Source organism: Miniopterus schreibersii (genome assembly GCF_964146895.1).
Source record: "Miniopterus schreibersii genome assembly, chromosome: 10".
Taxonomy (NCBI): Eukaryota; Metazoa; Chordata; class Mammalia; order Chiroptera; family Miniopteridae; genus Miniopterus; species Miniopterus schreibersii.
Window position 1 is genome coordinate 41911236 of NC_138110.1, and position 20331 is coordinate 41931566.

The 20331-nt window shown below is 38.4% G+C and overlaps 1 protein-coding gene across 1 annotated transcript in view; it reads left to right on the forward strand.

Moving 5' to 3' along the window:
• Nucleotides 1-19579, forward strand: part of NDC80 (NDC80 kinetochore complex component) — a 40970-nt gene extending 21391 nt beyond the window's left edge. Inside the window, exons 14-17 of the mRNA XM_081148476.1 lie at nt 6061-6153; nt 7387-7517; nt 14956-15058; nt 19152-19579. Coding sequence (XP_081004602.1) covers nt 6061-6153; nt 7387-7517; nt 14956-15058; nt 19152-19289 — 465 coding nt within the window. The 3' untranslated portion in view covers nt 19290-19579. The remainder of the gene's footprint in view (nt 1-6060; nt 6154-7386; nt 7518-14955; nt 15059-19151) is intronic.
• The last annotated feature ends 752 nt before the right edge of the window (nt 19580-20331 follow it).

A 20331-nucleotide genomic window follows, 5' to 3' on the forward strand; every position in this document is an offset into this window, starting at 1 on the left:
TGTGAAAGTCTGTTTCCAAAAGTAGTTTTCAGAAAGTTCCTGCATCTAAGATACACCAATATCCCTGAAAGAGAACACTACTATTACATTTAATAACCTTTAGAGTAAGCATTCTTATAGTTGGCTAAGAAAAGTTAAGAAGCTACTCAAATGCAAACAAAAGTTATTGTTAATATGACACTACACAATTAAAAGAAAACCCTAGTTAGTTCAACTCTCCAAGAACTGTTGTGTTCTGGCTAACAGATTTCAAGAAACAATTTTCCTCACCACCGCCATCCATAGTTTCACTCTCTACAGTTTTAGTAACCCGTGATCAAATGCAGTCCAGAAATATTAAGTGGAAAATTCCAGAAATAAACCAATTTCTAAGTTTTAAATTAAACGCTGTTCTGAGTTGCGTGATGAAATTTCAAGACATCTTGCTCCATCCGCCCAGGATGTGAATCATCCCTTTGTCCAGCCTATGCACACTTTATCCACTATCCACCTGTTTAGTTATTTAGTAGCCATCTCAGTTATCAGATCACCTGTTGTAGCAGTGCAGTGCTTGTGTTCAAGTAAGTGTATAGAGGGCTCAGTACCATCTGTGGTTTCAGACATCCACTGGGGATCGTAGAACTTAGCCCACACAGATAAGGGGGGGACTACTGTATGAAAAAAATCCTTTTTTCTCAGAATAGAAGCTTGTTTATTTTTTTATCTGGAAATAAAAGCTCTGGTGTTTCACAAGTGAAGTAAGCCACATATTTTTTAATATTAACAAATTCTGTCAAGACTTACTTTGTATTAGAAAGAATTTTTCCACAGGAAAGAAAAGAAAAATTTGTAGCATGTAAGTGAGAGTTTTGTGATACTGTAACTGTAAGTTGGGATTTCTGTAACATCACAGTAGGGAAAGAAGGTAAGGAATTAAGACTGCTTTAACAGGTATTTCATAGGGTGGTGGTTATCTAAGATGAAGTCTTCTGTAGCCTTCCTCAGTTTGATTGCTCTTTTTTGGGGAGATGGGCACCAAGCCTAGAGTCTGTCAAAAAGGTGAATTCCAAATAATAGGAAGCTCATGGCTGACATCCTTCAAATTTACAGCGAAACTTTTTAAAGGCCGGAAAACTAAGGAGAAGTGGGGATTATAAGATGCCTACTATAGGCTAGTTAACGATCCAAAGATAAAGATAACAGGTTTATATGAAATATAAATTCCCGTTTGGAGAAAAAGACTGACATGCAGTTATGCTAATCATATTTGTATTTTTGCAAACTCATTTGGGCATAGAAAAAAGTGAATTCGAGGGGAAGCAACTTAAATTGTTAAGAAGTTAATGTATTGTAGAAATAGAAGGAAGGGGACAGGTTTAGGAAATGTTAAGGTAGAACCCAAGCATTTCATGGCTGAGTGTAAAACCTGGGAGAGAGAGAAAAACCAACAGTGAGTTTCATTTGCCTAGTGTGGGCAACCTAGAGAAAGAAGAATGAGTCGGGTGGCCCAGATGGTGCTCGAGGTGTTGAGCTTGCCGTCTGTGGGACAGAGACAGCCAGAAGGAAGCCGAAGTAAACAAGAGAGACTAGATCCAAAAATACACGTTTCAGGATCTTTGGCGTATATGTGATAGTTAAACATGTGAGTGATATTTCTTAGGGAGACTACAGAAAAGTGGCAGACGATTGAATCTTGAGAAAGAACAACACTCAAGGGATTGGAAAAAGAAGGAAGTGGACACAGAGAGGAAGTGGACAGAATGGTGGGAGAGCAATCAGAAGAAAATATGTTATAAAAGCCAAAGTAGGAGACTTCTCAATAAAGGATTGATCCTAACTAAACTTACTGTGCTACTCATTCCACAATATATACACATATCAAATCATTACGATGCACACCCTAGACCTATACTGTGTTATATGTTAATTATATCTCAAAACTGGAGAAAAAAGAGAGTAATTAGTGTTGTCATATGCTTCAGAGACTAAAGGCTAAACCTATTTTTTCAATTTGACAGTCTGTTTAACCAAGTTAAGATGGCATATGGTAAAATAGCAATTCAAAGTAGTGTAGTTTAAACTGAAATTAGTAAATTAGAATAACAACTAATCAGTCTGAAAAGTACTTTAAAGTAATTGCCAAAATCATTTAAGAAAAAACAGGAAATACAAAGGAGAAATGGGTATACTATAAAGATAGAGGTAATTTATTTAAATTATAAAGTAATACAGTATAAACACAAATCTTTTAAAAAATTCATATATAAGATTAGTGTAACCCTATCACAACCTGATAAAGACATCACAAAAGAGGAAAATTAAATCAATTACACTTTATGAATGTAAGTGTAAAGTTTAAATATTAACTGAAATTTACTCAGCAGATTTATTTTTGAGAGCCTGCTTTGTATCTGATATTGTTGTAATTGATGTTGGTGATACAGTATCTGCCTTTGTTAGCTCTGTTCAAACGGGAAGGAGGACCTGGAAGCACTTTCATCATAACATTTTTGTAGTGTAAAATACAGCATGCTGTGAATTCTCGTAATACACCTATCTGCAGTAAGCACAGCGTTCTTTCTGAAGGAAGTGGTAGCTGAGCTGAATTGTGAGTAACAAGTAAGAATTAGCCAGTGGATTACACTGAAAGATACACTCACACACACACATACCACTGAAGGTCCAGAGACCAAAGAGCATAGCATGTTAATGAATTACCATGAGTATAAGTTGGATAAGGGAGAAGCCTGGAGTAACAAGGACCTACTTATGAAGGGGTTAGCTGGTTACTGGCTGAATTTTTATTCTCTAGGCAGTGGGGACCATTGAAAATTTTTCAATCAGGAAATAACACCTGTGTGTTTTAGTCAGCACACACTGTTACCCTTTTGAAGAATAGAGACACACAAGAGACTTCACAGTAACTTGAATGATGAATGGTAAGGACTCAAACTAAGGATGAAGAGATTTAAAGATTGAAACAACATAATATAAGGAAGAAATTTAAAATGTTCAGGTGTCTAGCTTTGGTATATGCTATTAAAGAAAAATTATTCATGACACTTATTAAAGACCATAAGGCAGACTTTATTCAAACAGGGGGCTATTACAATGAGGTTTTGTAGTAGGCAAGAGAGATTGGACTCAACTTTAAATGCAACAAAGAAAAGTGGGAATTAATAGCCAAGGAGCAAGAGTTCAGTGGATAGAAAATTACTAAGAGGAAATTCAGGGTTAAGGGAGTTTCTGGCTAAACCAACCTAACAGAGTTCTTACTGAAGGCAAGAACATCCCAGGGGGATAGGAGGTAGGCATGGAGGATGAGGAACCTGATCAGATACTGAGAATAGGGGAATTCTGGTTAAAATTCTTGCTAAAGTTGGACAATACACAGACAAACATGAAACCCAAAAATCAGCCTCATTGAGAAGAGAGTTCAGAAGAGCATATATAGTTTTGTCAAGGAGAGAATCTTTGTTATTGGTGATGTTCTAGAATACAAGAGAAGGGTATGGAAAAGAGAATTTCAGGCCGGGATATGCTGAGTTTCAGGTCTCTGGGACACCAAAGTGGAGAATGTCCAATAGACAGTTGGAGTTTGGAGATATATAGATATAGATAGATATTTCTTAGTATGTAGCTGATTAATGCCAGGAGATCTCCCAGCTGTGAGAATGAGAGAGAGCTCTCCCAAGTGAGCAAATGAGAATACATCCAAGATCAGAATCCTGGGAGAACATCTACATCCAAAGTACAATCAGAGAAAGAGAAACTTGAGGAAGAATTAAAAGGACCTCCCAGAACTTAAAGAGAAAACCAGGAGTTTACATGGTCTTAAAAACCAAGGGAGAGTATTTCAGAAGGGAATAATCAGGTGTTACTCAGATGTCAAATAAGATTAAGTCTGAAAGTTGTTCTTTGGCTTTAGTGATTTAAATGGTTACTAGTGACATTTGCAAAAGCAGAGGAGCCAGAAAGCATATTACTGTGGATTGAAGTTTAAATATTAGAAGATGAAAGATACTTTAGTATGAATACACTACTCTTTGTGGACTACAAATTGGACTATTATAAATGTTTATGTCTAAGGAAAGGAGATGAAACAGTAGTTAGAAAGTCGTATATGGGAAAGGTTTTTATTTTTTGTGAGTTTATCTTGTGTTATTTTATGGGGGAGAGTGTGTGGTTTTAAAGATGAGAGGGAGTTCAAGGGTAAAGTTTAAAAAAATATAAGAGCAAAAGGAATTGATGGATATGAATATAGTCCATGAAGAAATATGAAGGCATAGAATCCAGAGAAGAGCTGAAATCTTACTTCTCTTCATGAGGAAAATGGGTGTCCTGTATTCTGAAACTGACTGGAAGGAAGAAGGAAAAGTCTCATACAAATATTTTGGTTGGAAGCAAGAAGTGATGGAATTTTAGCCTACTAGTGGCTCTATCTTATAAACAACTTTAGAGCTCTTTATTGAAGAAAAGAAAGAAACAGAAAAAGACTAGAGGAAGTATGCCAAATAGTAGTTTTTCATTTTATTTGCAAAATTATCAATGATTGTTATTTTCTTTAATTTTTCCTATGTACCACAATGGCAATGTGTATTTTTGTATAAGGTGTGGAAAGGTTTAATTGGTGATACTTTAATAAAGCTGATATGGAAAATAGAAGCTCCTCAAAATAAGTAAATATGATCTTTGACTACCCATGAGGGCCCAGTGGAAGTTCTGGTTTTTTGGGTGTCCATTGGTCTTATTGTAGGTGAATTTAATGAAACACTAGCTTAACTTAGTAATTACTTCAGAAGTAAAATATCTTTAGGTTGGAAGCAAAGTTTATAGCTTCAGTAACTCTAGTCTTTAAAATAATTGAAAAGGCAGGTGGTATAGAAAAAGTCCTTGGAGTTAGAACGTCTAGGTTTGAGTTCTGGGCATATGCTTGTTGCATGATCTTTGAGTAAATAGCATTCTTTCCAGCCTACTCTTCTCACTTGTAAAGTAGAAAAGGAATGTCCCTTGCAAGGGACTTTTTTTTCCTCTGTTTTATTTATTTACTTACTTATTTATTTATTTTTAATGTATCTTTCAAGGCACTTTTGATGATTGAATGAGAAGTATGTGCAAGTTTCTTTACCAAGTGTAGTCATTTTGCCATCCTGTCTTTTGCTAAATAACATTAGCTTCACTAAATTTTTCCCAAAACATATGTATATATATATATAATTTTTTTTAATTTCATGTATATGTAGAATCATCTTTTTGAAGAAAGATTCCAGTTTATACATTTTCTATTTTCTTTTTTCCTGCAGGAAAAACTTTCCTCTTGATTTAGCTGAAAAACATTCTGTATAAATTATCAATGTCAACAGGTATCAACACTTATCAATAGAAAATGAGCTTTAGAAACACATCTTTGGTTTTAGTTTCAACAGATTTTAAAACGCAAGATTAAATTTGGTTACTTTATTATTCTTTGGAAGAATGCACTGACTATAATCAATTAGCAAGTGTTATTCAGTAAAATCAATATGAATAGTTTTCTTTAATATCCCATAAAGTGAACAAAAATGGATGGGTAGGTAACTAAAGTAGATAAAGTCTAAAGAAAACTAGAGAGCAAAAACTATATTATTAATAAGTTAATATAAAAACAGCGTATAATATTTATATAATAAATATGAGAGCTTAAAAGCATTCCCACAGCTACTAGTGGAAAAACAGATAATGGAATCCTATTTTACTGAGAATTAAGCCACACTTTTGATTTCTAACTAATGCCCTACTATACCACTTTGCATTTAAACATTAATTACAAGTTTCCTTGAAATTAACTCCTCTTTGGGGAATAATAAATTCTTTTTTAAAATTGAATTTTTGGGGGTGGCATTGGTTGATAAAATTATGCAGGTTTCAGGTATACAGTTCTACATTAAATAAATTCTTAAGACAAATAATAGGTCCACGGCCAAAAGGACTAGTAGAAATAACATAGTTTGGTTAATTGTTAATATAAAAGTTCTGTAACTTGTGATTAAAATTTTTTTGATGTATAGTTATCATTTCTCACCCAAAGTTTTATTCCCCAAGTTAAATACAATGATAACAGAAAGCAGGAGAAGTGTAAGAACTCTGAAAGAAGAAATTCAAAAGCTGGATGATCTTTACCAACAAAAAGTTAAGGTAAGAACTTTGCCACAATTTGTATAGGTTAGCCAAAGCTGTGTCATGATTGATTGACTGGGCACATGTTTTGACATCAAACTCAAATATTTAAGCTATATCTTATAACTTGTATTTAGTTTTCTCTTTCAAAATTTATTGTAAGGAGTTATTTTGTTCTTTTAAATGACTGTTCTGGACTTGAGCTATTTCACCATAGAATATGTTTAATTACTCTTAACACTAATCTTTTATTCTTGCATATGTGATTTAGTATCCTTGAAAGACCAAAACATTTTTAAACGTAAAGTCTTCTACCTTTTTATGTGGAGTTAGTGTTCAGAACTCTTAAAGTACTTAAACCCCAATAAAGCCTTTTGTGTATGTGATTGCATTTGAAGTGCTATTGCAAACTGACTATTCTGGCCAAATTCCAAGATCATTTACATGAAATCTAAAATGTGGGTAAAATAATAAGATTCATTCCCCACCACCTCTAACCCACCTTCTGGCCAGTATTTTACTTAGGGAAATACTCAGATGACTCTGTTCATTACCACTTGTACAATTTATGTGAAAATTTTAACCACACCAATATTTTTTTACTTAGTTACACCAACAAAATATTAGGAATTGAAAACTTTTCTCTTGATCTGTAGTATATTCAGGGTTTATACATTTTTTAAGCAGTGTGACATTTTTAGAAAAATACACCACAATTATGTTATCTGCATGTGAAATATGAGGCATTTGGTAATAATTTTTTTTGTATGTCCTCTATGACAACCCTTGAGTTTTTTCTTTAGAACACCAAAGTAAAAGACTTTTTTGTATTTCATTTTGAGAAATCTAAGAATTGATGAATTTTGGCTACTTCCCTGTACATAATTAATACATGTGTGAAATAATGGTAGCATGAAAGTTATCCACATTTTTATTTATAATAAAGTATCTTTGATGCTCATGGAAAAAAATTTAATGAGAGTATCATAAAATGTCCTATCATACAGACTTGAAAATACTGCAGAATGAATTTGATACAGGCCTGTTGAGAAGGTCACATTTATGTTTACAGTATAAGATTCCCAAAGGAGCATTTTAATATCTCTTATATGTAAAGCAGTAAGCATCCTGAGAATACAGATGATGATGCATGATTTTAAAAAATGCTTTGCATAAATTTTTTAAAATCCACCTGGAGTACATAGAATGTGAATATCAAAAATATATCTGACCATGTCTTTTTCCTGATAGGAAGCTGAAGAAGAAGACGACAAATGTGCCAGTGAACTGGAGTCCTTGGAGAAACACAAGCACATGCTGGAGAGTGCTGTTAACGAGGGCCTCAGTGAAGCGATGAATGAATTAGATTCTATCCAGCGGGAGTAAGTTCATTTCACCAAGATTTATGATGTTTATTTTCAGTTTAATTATTTAACATTTCTATAGAACTAGATCTACATTTATCTGCTTTTATCTGTATTGCAGAGTTATTTGGGGGTTGAGGGAGTGGTGAATAGAACTTAAGCAGAATAGCTTATAACACAAACATACTTTCCCTAGACAAATACATTCTGCTGCTGTTATAGTTATTGCCCCCTTCATTTTTAGATCTAATTGATAAATGGCTTTTAATCCCTCAAAACAACAAAATTTTAAATCAATTCAAATAACTTTGGCTATTTGTTAGTAAATTTTAATGAAATTTCACTAAGCTTTAATAAACTCCACTAAGCTCATATTTTAAGAAATGGTTTCCAGAAATTAGGTATATATAAACTATAATTATACTATATGCAGTCAGTCTTCGTAATATTCACTACACTATCCAAAATCTGCAATAAAAATCACAGGACTTATGGGAAAATTGTGATTGGGTCCCAGTACTCAAAAACTCTGTTGTTGACACAGATAAAAGCCTGGAACCTAATGAAAATGTTAGCACAATGATAAACATTAAATATTTAAGAAATACATAAATATTATGATAAATATACTTTACCTTAAAAAGATCTGAAGTTTGTGTGGGGAAATGGGTATTCAAAGGGTTGCAGCTTGTGAATTATTGAGAAGAGGTAGAAGGAGGTTATCTGAAATTAAATGGAAAGTTGTGGATGCATGTCACTCATCACAGATGTAATAAACTGAGGGAGCTAGTGTTCCTGTGAGGTATGTGCTTATGTATTTTGTGTTTTATGTATTCCTTTGCATCTGGATTTAGCCAACAGCAGTTTTCCTCATTCACCTAATGTTTTTCAAGGAGGAAATTGGCATAAGCAAATGCAAAATTTTCATTATGTTCAAATTGCTACCTAAAATATCCAGTTGAAACAAATACGTGTTTCCAAATAAGCTTTATAGCAGAACTGACTGGACACTATGTTACATTTCTTAGTTCTTCATTATCAAATTGTACATTGTCAAGTTTTCCCCACTGGTTTTTCCTATAATTTGAAAACTTACATAGGAAAATTTTAGACGCACTATGTAATAACTGTAACTAAAAATAGTGACATTTCTTCTTTATAGAATGTTCTGCCTTTGTGTATATAATTCTCTCATGCAGACTATGTAAAATCAATATACTAAGTAGTTAATTCACAGATTCTCTTAAGTGGCCTTCTAATAACTTTAAAAAAATCTTACTTTAAGGTTGAAAAGTACAACCCTTAAGAAAATCACAGTTCTTCATTTCCTTATTTGTCGCCTAGGGATAGGAAACTCAGCTGAAGGTTTTTTGGGCTTGTATTTTTTGTTTAGAGTTTGAATTTGAATGCCTAAAGACAAGACTCCTCTCCCATTCTAGTGTATTTAATGTCGTGCCTCTGAAAACATTTGTAAAGAGGAATTTTTACTATAAATGCTCTTATGTATGATAATCATAGGAAAATATTAGATTAAGAACTAAGTTTACAGTCCTTTTGTGCCGGGGCCAGCCGGCAGGCGAACGAGGACCTGATTGAGGGGGTGAGGATTAGAAAAGAAAGACTCATAGAAAAGGATGGGATCGGGAGGGCTACAGCCAAGGCAGAGCTGAGCTGAGCTGAGCCGGGCTGCGCGCCGAGTTTATTGATTACAAGCTTTTTATAGTGCACCCAGACCACCATACCCAAAACAGTGACCTTTTACCCAGTTCCTGCTCTGCACAAACATTCTTGTTTGTCTAGACACTCTGTCTCCAAGTCAAGGTCTTTGTGCAGGGTTTCTACTCCCTAAAGCAAAGGACACTATGTAATCTTAACTAAGCTACAGGAGGCAGAGGTGCTAGCTCTGCCGACCCACCCTGCGGGTCAACGTGCCAGAGATTTCTCTCTAAGGCGACGCTAGGGTCGGCGAGCCCCTGGAGAGACTCCAGGGCAGCACCCTACCAGGCAGAGGTGCTAGCTCTGCCGACCCACCCTGCGGGTCAACGTGCCAGAGATTTCTCTCTAAGGCGACGCTAGGGTCGGCGAGCCCCTGGAGAGACTCCAGGGCAGCACCCTGCCAGGGAGACTATTCAGGAGGGGCAGCCAGCCGGCTCCCCACATCTCCCCCTTTCTTTTCTAAACTAAAGACTTAGGCTCTAAAGCTTTTGGGCGGGTATGCAGGTGGAGAGTATGTAGTCCTATTTTTAGGACTTTAATATCTCTCATGAGTGTTTTCAGTATGCAGGGTGTTATTAAAAAACCAAGGACAACGAGAGTAGCCAATCCGGCCACTCCGAGAATTCCATGTTTCCAATCTGTTGCTGAGAGGAAATGTCCCCTCATTCCATTAACCCAAGATTGCGCCATTTCTGCAAGTGAGGTGTCTATCTTAGGCGCTTCCCTCTACAGTTCATCCAATGTGGTTGCTTTGTACGATTGGTGAGATCAGGTTCACAGATAGGCACCCCCTCTGGGGGATTCGTGGCGCTTCCCACAGCGATCTTACTGGGATACCATAAGTCCACATACCAATGTGTCCAATCTGAAGCCGACAAAGTCCAAGGCTGTTGACGGCCATCAAGAGAAAAGACTCCGCTGAGTACCGGCAGTAAGGACTCAGACTTAGTAATGCCAATTTTAAAGCAGCCCGCTACCCCATCATTTTTTGAAAAGCAGATGGGCTGATTCTTGGCGTGTCCATGATAAGTAAAGTTTGAAGCCTTCACTGGCTGAATATGAATACTAGAGTGTCCTCCCACTGCCCAGGTGTCATTGGTGTAAATCACCACCTCCTCATGCTGCCAGGTTACAGGTTGCAGCAATGGAGGACTGGGCAGGTAGGCCCAGTGAACCGCCGCAGAGGCTCTAGGGGCGGCCGCGACCAGGGCTATCATAGCCAGAAACAACCGTTCAGGAGTGACCTCCATTCTCTGGTTCTGCACCATCCTCCTCGCCTGGTCGGTCAGTCGCGCGAGGGTCTCCGTCACTGAGTTCTGGGGCGCTGGATTCCGTCGAGATGGAGCTCGGCCGCGCAGGGGCGTTCTGGAACGCATGCCGTACCAGCCTCTCCGGGAGCCACCGCGGCGCTTCAGCATCCTGTGGAAAAACACACACATGCCCTCGGCCCCAGATTAATACCGGATCTGGCCCATGCCAAGCCCCATCAAGCGGATCCTTCCATCTCACCAAGGCTTGGTGCTTAGATGAACTCGGCTGCCAAAGCCTTTGGGCTGCAGAGTGGCCTTCAGCATCCAAAATTAAAAAATTAAGAATAAAAAGAGCATGATTTAACTGATTCTGGGGGGTTAGGGGGTACAGCTCCCCCTTTTTTATTCTAATTAATTGATTTTTGAGGGTGCTGTGCGCACGCTCGACTATGCCTTGGCCCTGTGGGTTGTAAGGGATTCCAGTCTTGCTCTGAATTCCTAGTTGGGCGCAAAAAGTCTGAAAACGCTGGCTAGTGTAACCAGGGCCATTATCAGTTTTTATTATTTTAGGTTGTCCTATAATGGCCATGCAGCGTAAGCAGTGAGCAATAACTTGAGTACTAGATTCACCCGGCAAGGCCGAGGCTATTATAAAGCCTGAATACGTGTCCACTGTAACATGAACAAATTTTTGCCTACCAAAGCTAGGGATATGGGTGACATCCATTTGCCACAGATGGTTGGGCAGCAGCCCTCGGGGGTTGACTCCATAATGAGGAATAGTGGTAAGAGCAGGACATGTGGGGCAGTCTTTTACTATTTGACGAGCTGCCTCTCTGGAGATTTTGAACTGGAGTCGGAGAGTATGCGCATTTTGGTGGTGCAGGGCATGGGATGCCTGGGCGGCGGGCACTCCGACGAGGTAAAGTCGGGTGGCTTCATCTGCCCGTCTATTGCCATCAGCTAAAGGCCCAGGTAAATTAGTGTGGGCGCGGATGTGCCCAAAATAACAAGAGTGACTGCGATTTAAAATGGCTGTTTGTATGGCCAGAAATAATTGCTGCACAGTGGAGTTAGTGGTGCCAATAAAGGGCACAGTTTCAATACATGAGAGCCCTCGGACTACATAGTGACTGTCAGATATGATGTTTATAGGCTTGTGTGCAAAGTCAACAAGCACCCGACATACAGCAGCTAATTCAACCTCTTGGACTGAAGAATAGGGGGTGGCCCATCGGACAACTCGTTGCTCATGCACATAGGCGGCGGTGCCCGATGAAGAGCCATCAGTAAATACCGTGTCAGCATCGGGTAAAGGCTGGTTCGTCACTATCTTAGGAAAGATAACAGAATGCCTGAGAAAAAACTGTAAAAGTTTATTTGGAGGGTAATGATTGTCCACCTGTCCTGGGAATTCAGCTAGAGCAATGCCCCAAGGTGTGCATTTCTGGAATAACCAGTTTATCTGGGCCTGAGAATAAGGCACTAAGATGGCCGCAGGCTCTCGTCCGAAATATCGGCAAGATTCTTCTCGAGCCTGTTGGATAAGAATTGCCACATGCTCGTAATAAGGGGTTAACACTCGAGCAGGTGAAGATGGGAGATGCACCCAGCGGAGTGGGCGGTCCTGCCATAGGACGGCCGTGGGGGAATGGGTGGTGGCCAGGATGCAGGCATACCAAGGCTTGCTATAATCACAAAAAGTCGCCTGCTGTGATTTTATGGCTGTCTCGACCCTTTGTAGGGCCGCCCGTCCCGCCTGTGTGAGTTGTCTTGGCGAAGACGGGCTTGAGTCACCCTTGAGAATGTCAAACAGGGGTTTTAACTCTCCAGTAGTTAAGCCTAAATAAGGTCTGATCCAATTAATGTCTCCAAGCAGCTTTTGAAAGTCATTTAGAGTATGAAGGTCGTCCACTCTGATGGACACCTTCTGACAAGAAAATAGGTCAGGCTGAAGATGAAACCCCAAGTAAGCAAATGGAGGATGACGCTGCACCTTCTCTGGGGCAATAATTAACCCCTGCTTACTCAAGTCCTGTTCAAGGTCTGCAAAAGCCCTAAGTAAAATTCCTTCTTGACTAGCTGCAATTAATATATCATCCATATAGTGACACAAATAGATAGTGGGATAGATCCGCCGGACTCGGGACAGAGTTGCGGCTACAAATTTTTGACACAAGGTGGGGCTATTTGCCATCCCCTGCGGCAGCACTCTCCACTGGTATCGTTGCATGGGTTCTTTGAAATTTGCTGATGGGACACTAAAAGCAAATCTCTTGCAATCCTGTGGATGAAGGGGAATAGTATAAAAACAGTCTTTCAGGTCAATAATTATTTTGAAAGTGCCTCGGGGGATGGCCGCAGGAGTGGGCAGTCCTGGCTGAAGAGCGCCCATAAGTTCCATAGTCTCATTAACTTTTCTTAAATCCTGGAGCAATCTCCACTTTCCAGATTTCTTTTTAATAACAAATATGGGGGAATTCCAGGGGGAGTTAGAAGGCTCTATGTGGCCCTGCCGGAGCTGGTCCTGCACCAGGTCCTTAGCGGCAGCTATTTTTTCCTCAGACAGGGGCCATTGATCTACCCACACAGGCTGATCTGATTTCCAAGTTATCTTATCAGCGTGGGTAACAGGAATATCAAAGGCCCCACCTAAAAATACCCTAGGCCTGTGCGACTAGGGCGTGGCTGGGGCTGCAAAGGTTCCGTAATTCCATCTCCAGCCTTTTCTGTGCTAGGGCAAACAGGGCACGCTCTCGGGGGTCTAGTATTTTAACCCCTGCCTGTCCAGCGTGCGGCAAGGCAGTCCTCGCTGCAGCAACACCAAAACCCGTCCCAGGGTAACTAGGGGGGTCATCTGTACCTTCTCTCATCCCGCCAGAGCCTGGACCCTGCAAGAGATCTCTCATCTGCTGCAACATTTCCTGCATCTCCTCTGCGGTAACTGCGGAGGGGGTAGGGCCAGACCTTTTTGTGCATTCCTCTGAAAGGAGTGCAAACTCCCCATATCTCTCTCTCTCATACTCTGCAGCGGCTTCTTCAAGATCTCCCTCTTCCTTTGGGGTTAGTCTATCAGGCCGACTATTGCCCACAAGGGGCCCCGGCTCAAGCGGGGGAGCGGTGGCCACATCCTCAGAGTGTGGATCTTTCTCAGAGTCGGCACGGACCTCTAGGGGAGGATTCATACGGGTGCCTTCATGGCGTGGGTCAAGGCTGTCCCTAACCAAATTCCAAAGAGAAAAAGTTTCTACTGGCATCTTTTGGGGTCCATGGGCCTGAAAATATCCCTGCAAGCGTTCTCCTACCTTATTCCAAGTTTCTAAATTCACCGTGCCCTCCTCAGGGAACCAGGGGCACACTTCCTCCACAAACTGCAAAAATGTACGCAGTTGTGAGGTACTAACCTTGGCGCCCCTAGAACGGAGCATTGTTTTTAAGACTTGTGCGAACAGCATTCTACTATTCTCCTGTCCCATAATTTCCTTACTCCCGATGTACTAACCGCCCTCTCCGCTACCGTGGTTGCACTTACCCAGTAGCAATGCGCGCTCCCCGAGCGGTGTCCTCTACCGTTGTCCCAGGTTTTCAGGTCCCTGTTCGGGCGCCACTTGCCGGGGCCAGCCGGCAGGCGAACGAGGACCTGATTGAGGGGGTGAGGATTAGAAAAGAAAGACTCATAGAAAAGGATGGGATCGGGAGGGCTACAGCCAAGGCAGAGCTGAGCTGAGCTGAGCCGGGCTGCGCGCCGAGTTTATTGATTACAAGCTTTTTATAGTGCACCCAGACCACCATACCCAAAACAGTGACCTTTTACCCAGTTCCTGCTCTGCACAAACATTCTTGTTTGTCTAGACACTCTGTCTCCAAGTCAAGGTCTTTGTGCAGGGTTTCTACTCCCTAAAGCAAAGGACACTATGTAATCTTAACTAAGCTACAGGAGGCAGAGGTGCTAGCTCTGCCGACCCACCCTGCGGGTCAACGTGCCAGAGATTTCTCTCTAAGGCGACGCTAGGGTCGGCGAGCCCCTGGAGAGACTCCAGGGCAGCACCCTACCAGGCAGAGGTGCTAGCTCTGCCGACCCACCCTGCGGGTCAACGTGCCAGAGATTTCTCTCTAAGGCGACGCTAGGGTCGGCGAGCCCCTGGAGAGACTCCAGGGCAGCACCCTGCCAGGGAGACTATTCAGGAGGGGCAGCCAGCCGGCTCCCCACACTTTTGGAGACTCAGGTAAGACCATTTGCTCCCAAGCTTTGTCTGTTAAAGAATGGGTTATGTTGCTGTTTTGTTTTGTTGCTTGCAAAGGATCTTTGAAATGTTTTTATTTCTGTTTTAATGATTGAAAGCTGGACCTCTGTGAACCATACATATAACAAGCAGTACATAGCCCAATCACATCCTGGTTTTATTGAATATGAAAAGAAGTGAACTAATTAGAACTGATATATTAAGTTTTTTCCTTAGACAACTCAAATAAGAGTTTTTCGTTTACAGATACCAACTAGTTGTTCAGACCACAACTGAAGAAAGACGAAAAGTGGGAAATAACTTGCAGTGTCTTTTGGAGATGGTTGCTACACATGTAGGGTCTGTGGAAGTAAGTGTGTGAAGGTCTTTTCTACAGTCTAAAAAAAGCTTTTTAAAACTTGGATATATTTGTTTTGTTTCTACATAAATTAAATGATAAATTTTATTTCTATGGGAAATATAATCTAGTATAAGTTTATCAAAAGAATCCTGTCTAGTGGTGTGGTAAGGGGACGCTTGTGCATCTTATAAAGTAATCTGTTTTGTTCACATAAAACAAACAATGATATTATTATATTAACAGTATAGAATGTGGTGCCAAACCTTGTTCTGCGCACTGAAAACACTTTAGTACATTTAAGATTTCATTCAGATGATAGAGTATGTTATTACAAATATTTTTCCTTTCTGTTAATTTCATATAAACACAGAATAAAGTATTTCTGAAATATGAAGTTTACCCTACACTCACTTTTCACTTAGCTTGAAAGTTTAACAATAAAACTATTCCTCCAACCTGCTGTACAGAATTCAAAAGCTAAGATAAATTGCTAAACTCCAAAATTCCTGGATAATTTATTAGGTGATGTATTTCCAGTTAGGAATGGTTTAGGGAAAGAAGACTCATATCACATTAATAGGTTTACATGTATTGAAAGCAAAGCGTATGATATCCTACTTCCCCTCATCTCTCCTGAAAGACATTGAATTTCTTCTTTTCTGCTTGCCAGTGCTCTTCACTGCTTACTAATAAAAACTAAGAAAAGCATCCTGGATAATCATCAGAAAACGTGGTTTCTACCCACTTCTCCTAATTCAGCCCCGTAGTGGTTCTGTAACCTTTAATGAATCCTTTTTCAACCACAGGTCAGAAAATGATTTAAGTGACTGCTTTCTCATTCTCCCAAGGATGGTGTATAATTGTTTTATTCTAGCTTCATAGGAGAAATATTTGTTCATAATATACAGTTGTTTGCTTAGATTGAGAAAGTCTGCATGTATGTATCATTTGATTTCTTTTGGTCTTTCTTCATCCGTAAAATGAGAGGGTTATACCACATACTTGCCAATATCCTTTGTACCTCTGCCTATTATAGATAACTATTCATCTGACCTTAGTGTTGTTAATCCTGTAGTGATTTATCACTATGGATTTATGTGAAAGCTAACCACAACTAGTAAACTTTTAATCAGTTAATATAAAATTAGATTTGAAACTCTAATGATAGATTACAATTACTTTTTAATTACTTTCTGTATAGTTTAATGTTACTCAAGAAAATCAGACCTAATTCGACAAATATTTCATGAGCACTTATTTTGCACTATGTCAAATTCACAATTAGTAAAAATATATGAAGCCTAGAAAGTCAGCCAATTATCATTAACACATAATGTGGAGAAATGTTATGAGTGATGAAAGTGTACTAAAGAAAACAGAAAATTGGATCTGAATAAAGTTTTATTGTAACACAGCCACTTCATTTATTTCCATACTATCTATGACTGCTTTCCCACTACAACAGCAGGGCTCAGCAGGTGCAACAAAAACCAACTGGTGTATTTTAGGCCCACAAAGCCTAAAATATTTATTACTTGGCCCTTGACAGGAAAAGGTTGCTAACTCCCATTCTGGACTCGTAACCTCCCTGAGGGGCACAAAATCTTTTTTTCTTTTGTCTGTTTAGATGTTCCAAAAAATTATTATAAAGCTATAAAAATAATAAAGCTATAATAATTGCATAGTATTGATACACACAAACCAATCTCTCTGGTTAAGAGTCCAGAAACAGATACATGAGAATAGACAGGAAACTGATGTATGAGGGAGAGGTAATATTGTAGAATGGTGGAGAAAAGATGAATTATTCAATTAAATTCAGCTTTATTAAAATTAAGATCTCTATATCAAAAGACAGAGAGAGTAGAAAGACAAGCCACAAAATAGTAGAAGATATTTTTAAAAACAACTAGTAAAGGATTAACATCCAGAAATATATAACCTCTGAAAATAAATATGAAAAGTGGGCAAAAGACTTGAATGGGAATTTCACAAAGACCTAATGTGGCCAATAAATATATAAAAGATTTCCATCTCCCACCCTCAAGAAATTGGCAAAAATTAGTTTGATAATACTAAATGCTAGCAAGAATTGGAGAAATGAGAAATGGGAGTTCTCATTTATACTGCTGAGGTTGTAAATTGATGTAACAGTTTTAGAGAACAGTTTTGCAATCCCTAATAAAACTATGAAGTTTCACTCTTGGTATTTAATTAAAATTTTACACTGCTAGAGTACTTTACTGAGTTAAACAGTATGCCCCCAAAATACATGTCTATCTGAAATCTCATAATGTGACCTTTTTTGGAAATAAAGTCTTTGTGCATATGATTAGTTAAGATGCAGTCATACTAGATTAGGGAAGGCCCTAAATCCAGTGACTGGTATCCTATAAAATATCCACGTGGAAGTGGAGGCAGAAATATAATGACGTATCTACAAACTAAGGAGTGCCAAGGATAACTGGTAGAAGCTGGGAAGAGGCCAAAGATTACCAGTATCTACCAGAAGCTGGGAAGAGGCAAGGAAGGATTCTTCCCTAGGACCTTGAGAGAAAACATAGCCCTGCCAATACCTTGATTTCAGACTTCTAGCCTCCAGAACTGTGAGAGAATAAATTTCTGTTGTTGTAAGCCACCTAATTTCTTGTAATTTGTTATGGTATTGTATTTGAAATAGTAAAAACAAATAACCTGGAGTATTAGTTTTCTTCTGGTGCCATAGCAAATTATCACCAATTTAAAGGCTTAAAGCAACACAAATTTACTTATATTTCTGGTAGTCAGAAGTCTAAAAGGGGCTTCTGGGCTGCAGTTCTTCTCTAGAGGCCACCTACAGTCATTGGTTTGTAGCCTCTTCATCTTCAAAGCCAATAGCACAGCATCTTCTATCCTCTCTGACTTCCCTTCTGTCCTTAGATCTCTCTCACACTGCTCATTCTCTCTTACAAGCACGCTTGTGGTTATGTTGGATCTACCAGGATAACACAGAGTAATCTTTTTCTCGAGATCCTTAACTTAAAACTGCAAAGTTTCTTTTGCCATGTGAGATAACATATTCACAGGTTCTGGAGATTGGGACATGAACATCTTTGGATAGGCTACTATTCAGCCTACTATGCTTGGGAACAAATAAAAATTCATTAACAGTAAAATGGATAAGTAAGTAAGACATTCATTCAATAGAATACTGTAGAGCAGTACATGAATATACTGTAGCTGTATGCATTAACATGAATGAATTTTAAAGTGCTGAATGAAAAAAAGAAGTCATAGAATGTTACATCTAGTATCATTCGATAAATATGAATGTTGAAGCTAGGTACCACTAACTATATTGTTTAGAGATAAACAGATAGATGATAGATTAGATGATGATGATGATGATAGATGATAGATGATGATAGATAGATGATAGATGATGATAGTAGATAGATAGATAGATAGATAGATAGATAGATAGATAGATAGATAGATAGATAGATAGATAGATAGATATAGATGATAGATAGATGATAGATAGATGATAGATAGATAGATAGATAGATAGATAGATAGATAGATAGATAGATAGATAGATAGATGGATGATAGATATAGATGATAGATAGATGATAGATGATAGATAGATAGATAGATAGATAGATAGATAGATAGATAGATAGATAGATAGATAGATGATAGATATCTCTGTGTGTGTGTGGTAAAAGAAAAGCATTCAGGAGAGTAGTTGTCTCTCAGGAGTAAAGAGAAGGGGATATGATTAGGAAGGGGCACAAAGGGGCCTACATAGTAGATATGAGTATTTCTTCTCTTATAAATAGAAAAGCCTTGTCTGTAAATTTCACAGTTAAGCACTTTAAAAGAAATTAATGGGCCCTGACCAAGTAGCTTAGTTGGTTAGAGTGTGTCCCAGTATGCCAAGATTTCAAGTTCGATCCCTGGCCAGGGTACGTACAAGAATCAACCAATGAGTATTTAAATAAGTAGAACAACAAATCAGTGTTTCTCTTTTTCTCCCTTCCTCTCTAAAAATCAATAAATAAAATGTTTTTAAAAAAAGAAATGTTTTTATATTAACAATTGCTAATTGTTTTCACTAGAAACACCTTGAAGAGCAAATTGCTAAAGCTGATAGAGAGTATGAGGAACATGTGTCTGAAGATCTCTTGGAAAATATTAGAGAGATTGGAGAAAAGTATAAGAAGAAAGCTGCTCTAATTAAGTCTTCTGATGAATGAAGATAAAAATGTTGATTATCTAAACAAGAACTTTATTAACTGTAAATTTTGAAATGTCCTTTGTAGGTTTGAAAAATCTCTAACATATCCTATACCCATTCTTACAGTGAAGTCTCATGACCATATCTTCTCATGCCTGTGAAATATTTTATAGCTTTTATAACTCTAGTTCATTAACTTAAAGTATGTATAACCTGAAATTATGAAAAATTGTTGGTCTGTTGTCTTTAGATGTGAGGACCAGTTATATTATGCACCCAGAATTAATAAAATGTTATCAGTAAAGTGTGCGGGGGTTTTCCTGATTTTTCTGCCTGTCTTCAGATGGTTTGAAAGCCAAGAATCAGCAAACTAAATGGGCCAAATCCAATCACACCCATTCATTGACATATCGTTTATGACTGTTTTCATACTACAATAACGGAGTTTAGTATATGCAACAGAGACCACCCTATGACCTGTAAAGTCAAAAATGTGTTCTATCCTGGTCCCTTACCAAAAAAGTTGCCAATCCCTGGTATAAACTATACAGGGTTGGTACTGTTCAACTAAAAAACTTTCTTAATGATTCTGGACATGTAGTCCAACCCACTTCTTATTCAGAGCCAAGAAACTAAAATTCTTTCTAGCCTCTTGCCATCTTTACTCTGAAATAAGCAGAATATGGAATGTGAGAATCAGAAAAAATAAAATAAACTCAGCCTCCTCACTTTAGAGATAATTCATTCCTAGAGAAGTTCTGATTTGTCTCAGGTCACAGTGGTAGAGGACACTGTAACTAACTTGAATCCATACAGCCACAGAACCATGAATTCCCTGAATGTGCTGAATGGTGAGGAAGTTGTGTTACAATATGAGATCTTTAGACAGTTCTAAATTGTTAGGAAGCTTCTTAAATTGAACTAACATCTGTCTTCAGTTGGACTTTATATTCCTTAAATTTTATTCCAACTCTAATGCAACTCAGAATAAAGAATGTGATGAAATGTAAACAATATTCTATAAAAACGCAAATGGAATTCCAGCAAAGCTTTATGAATGG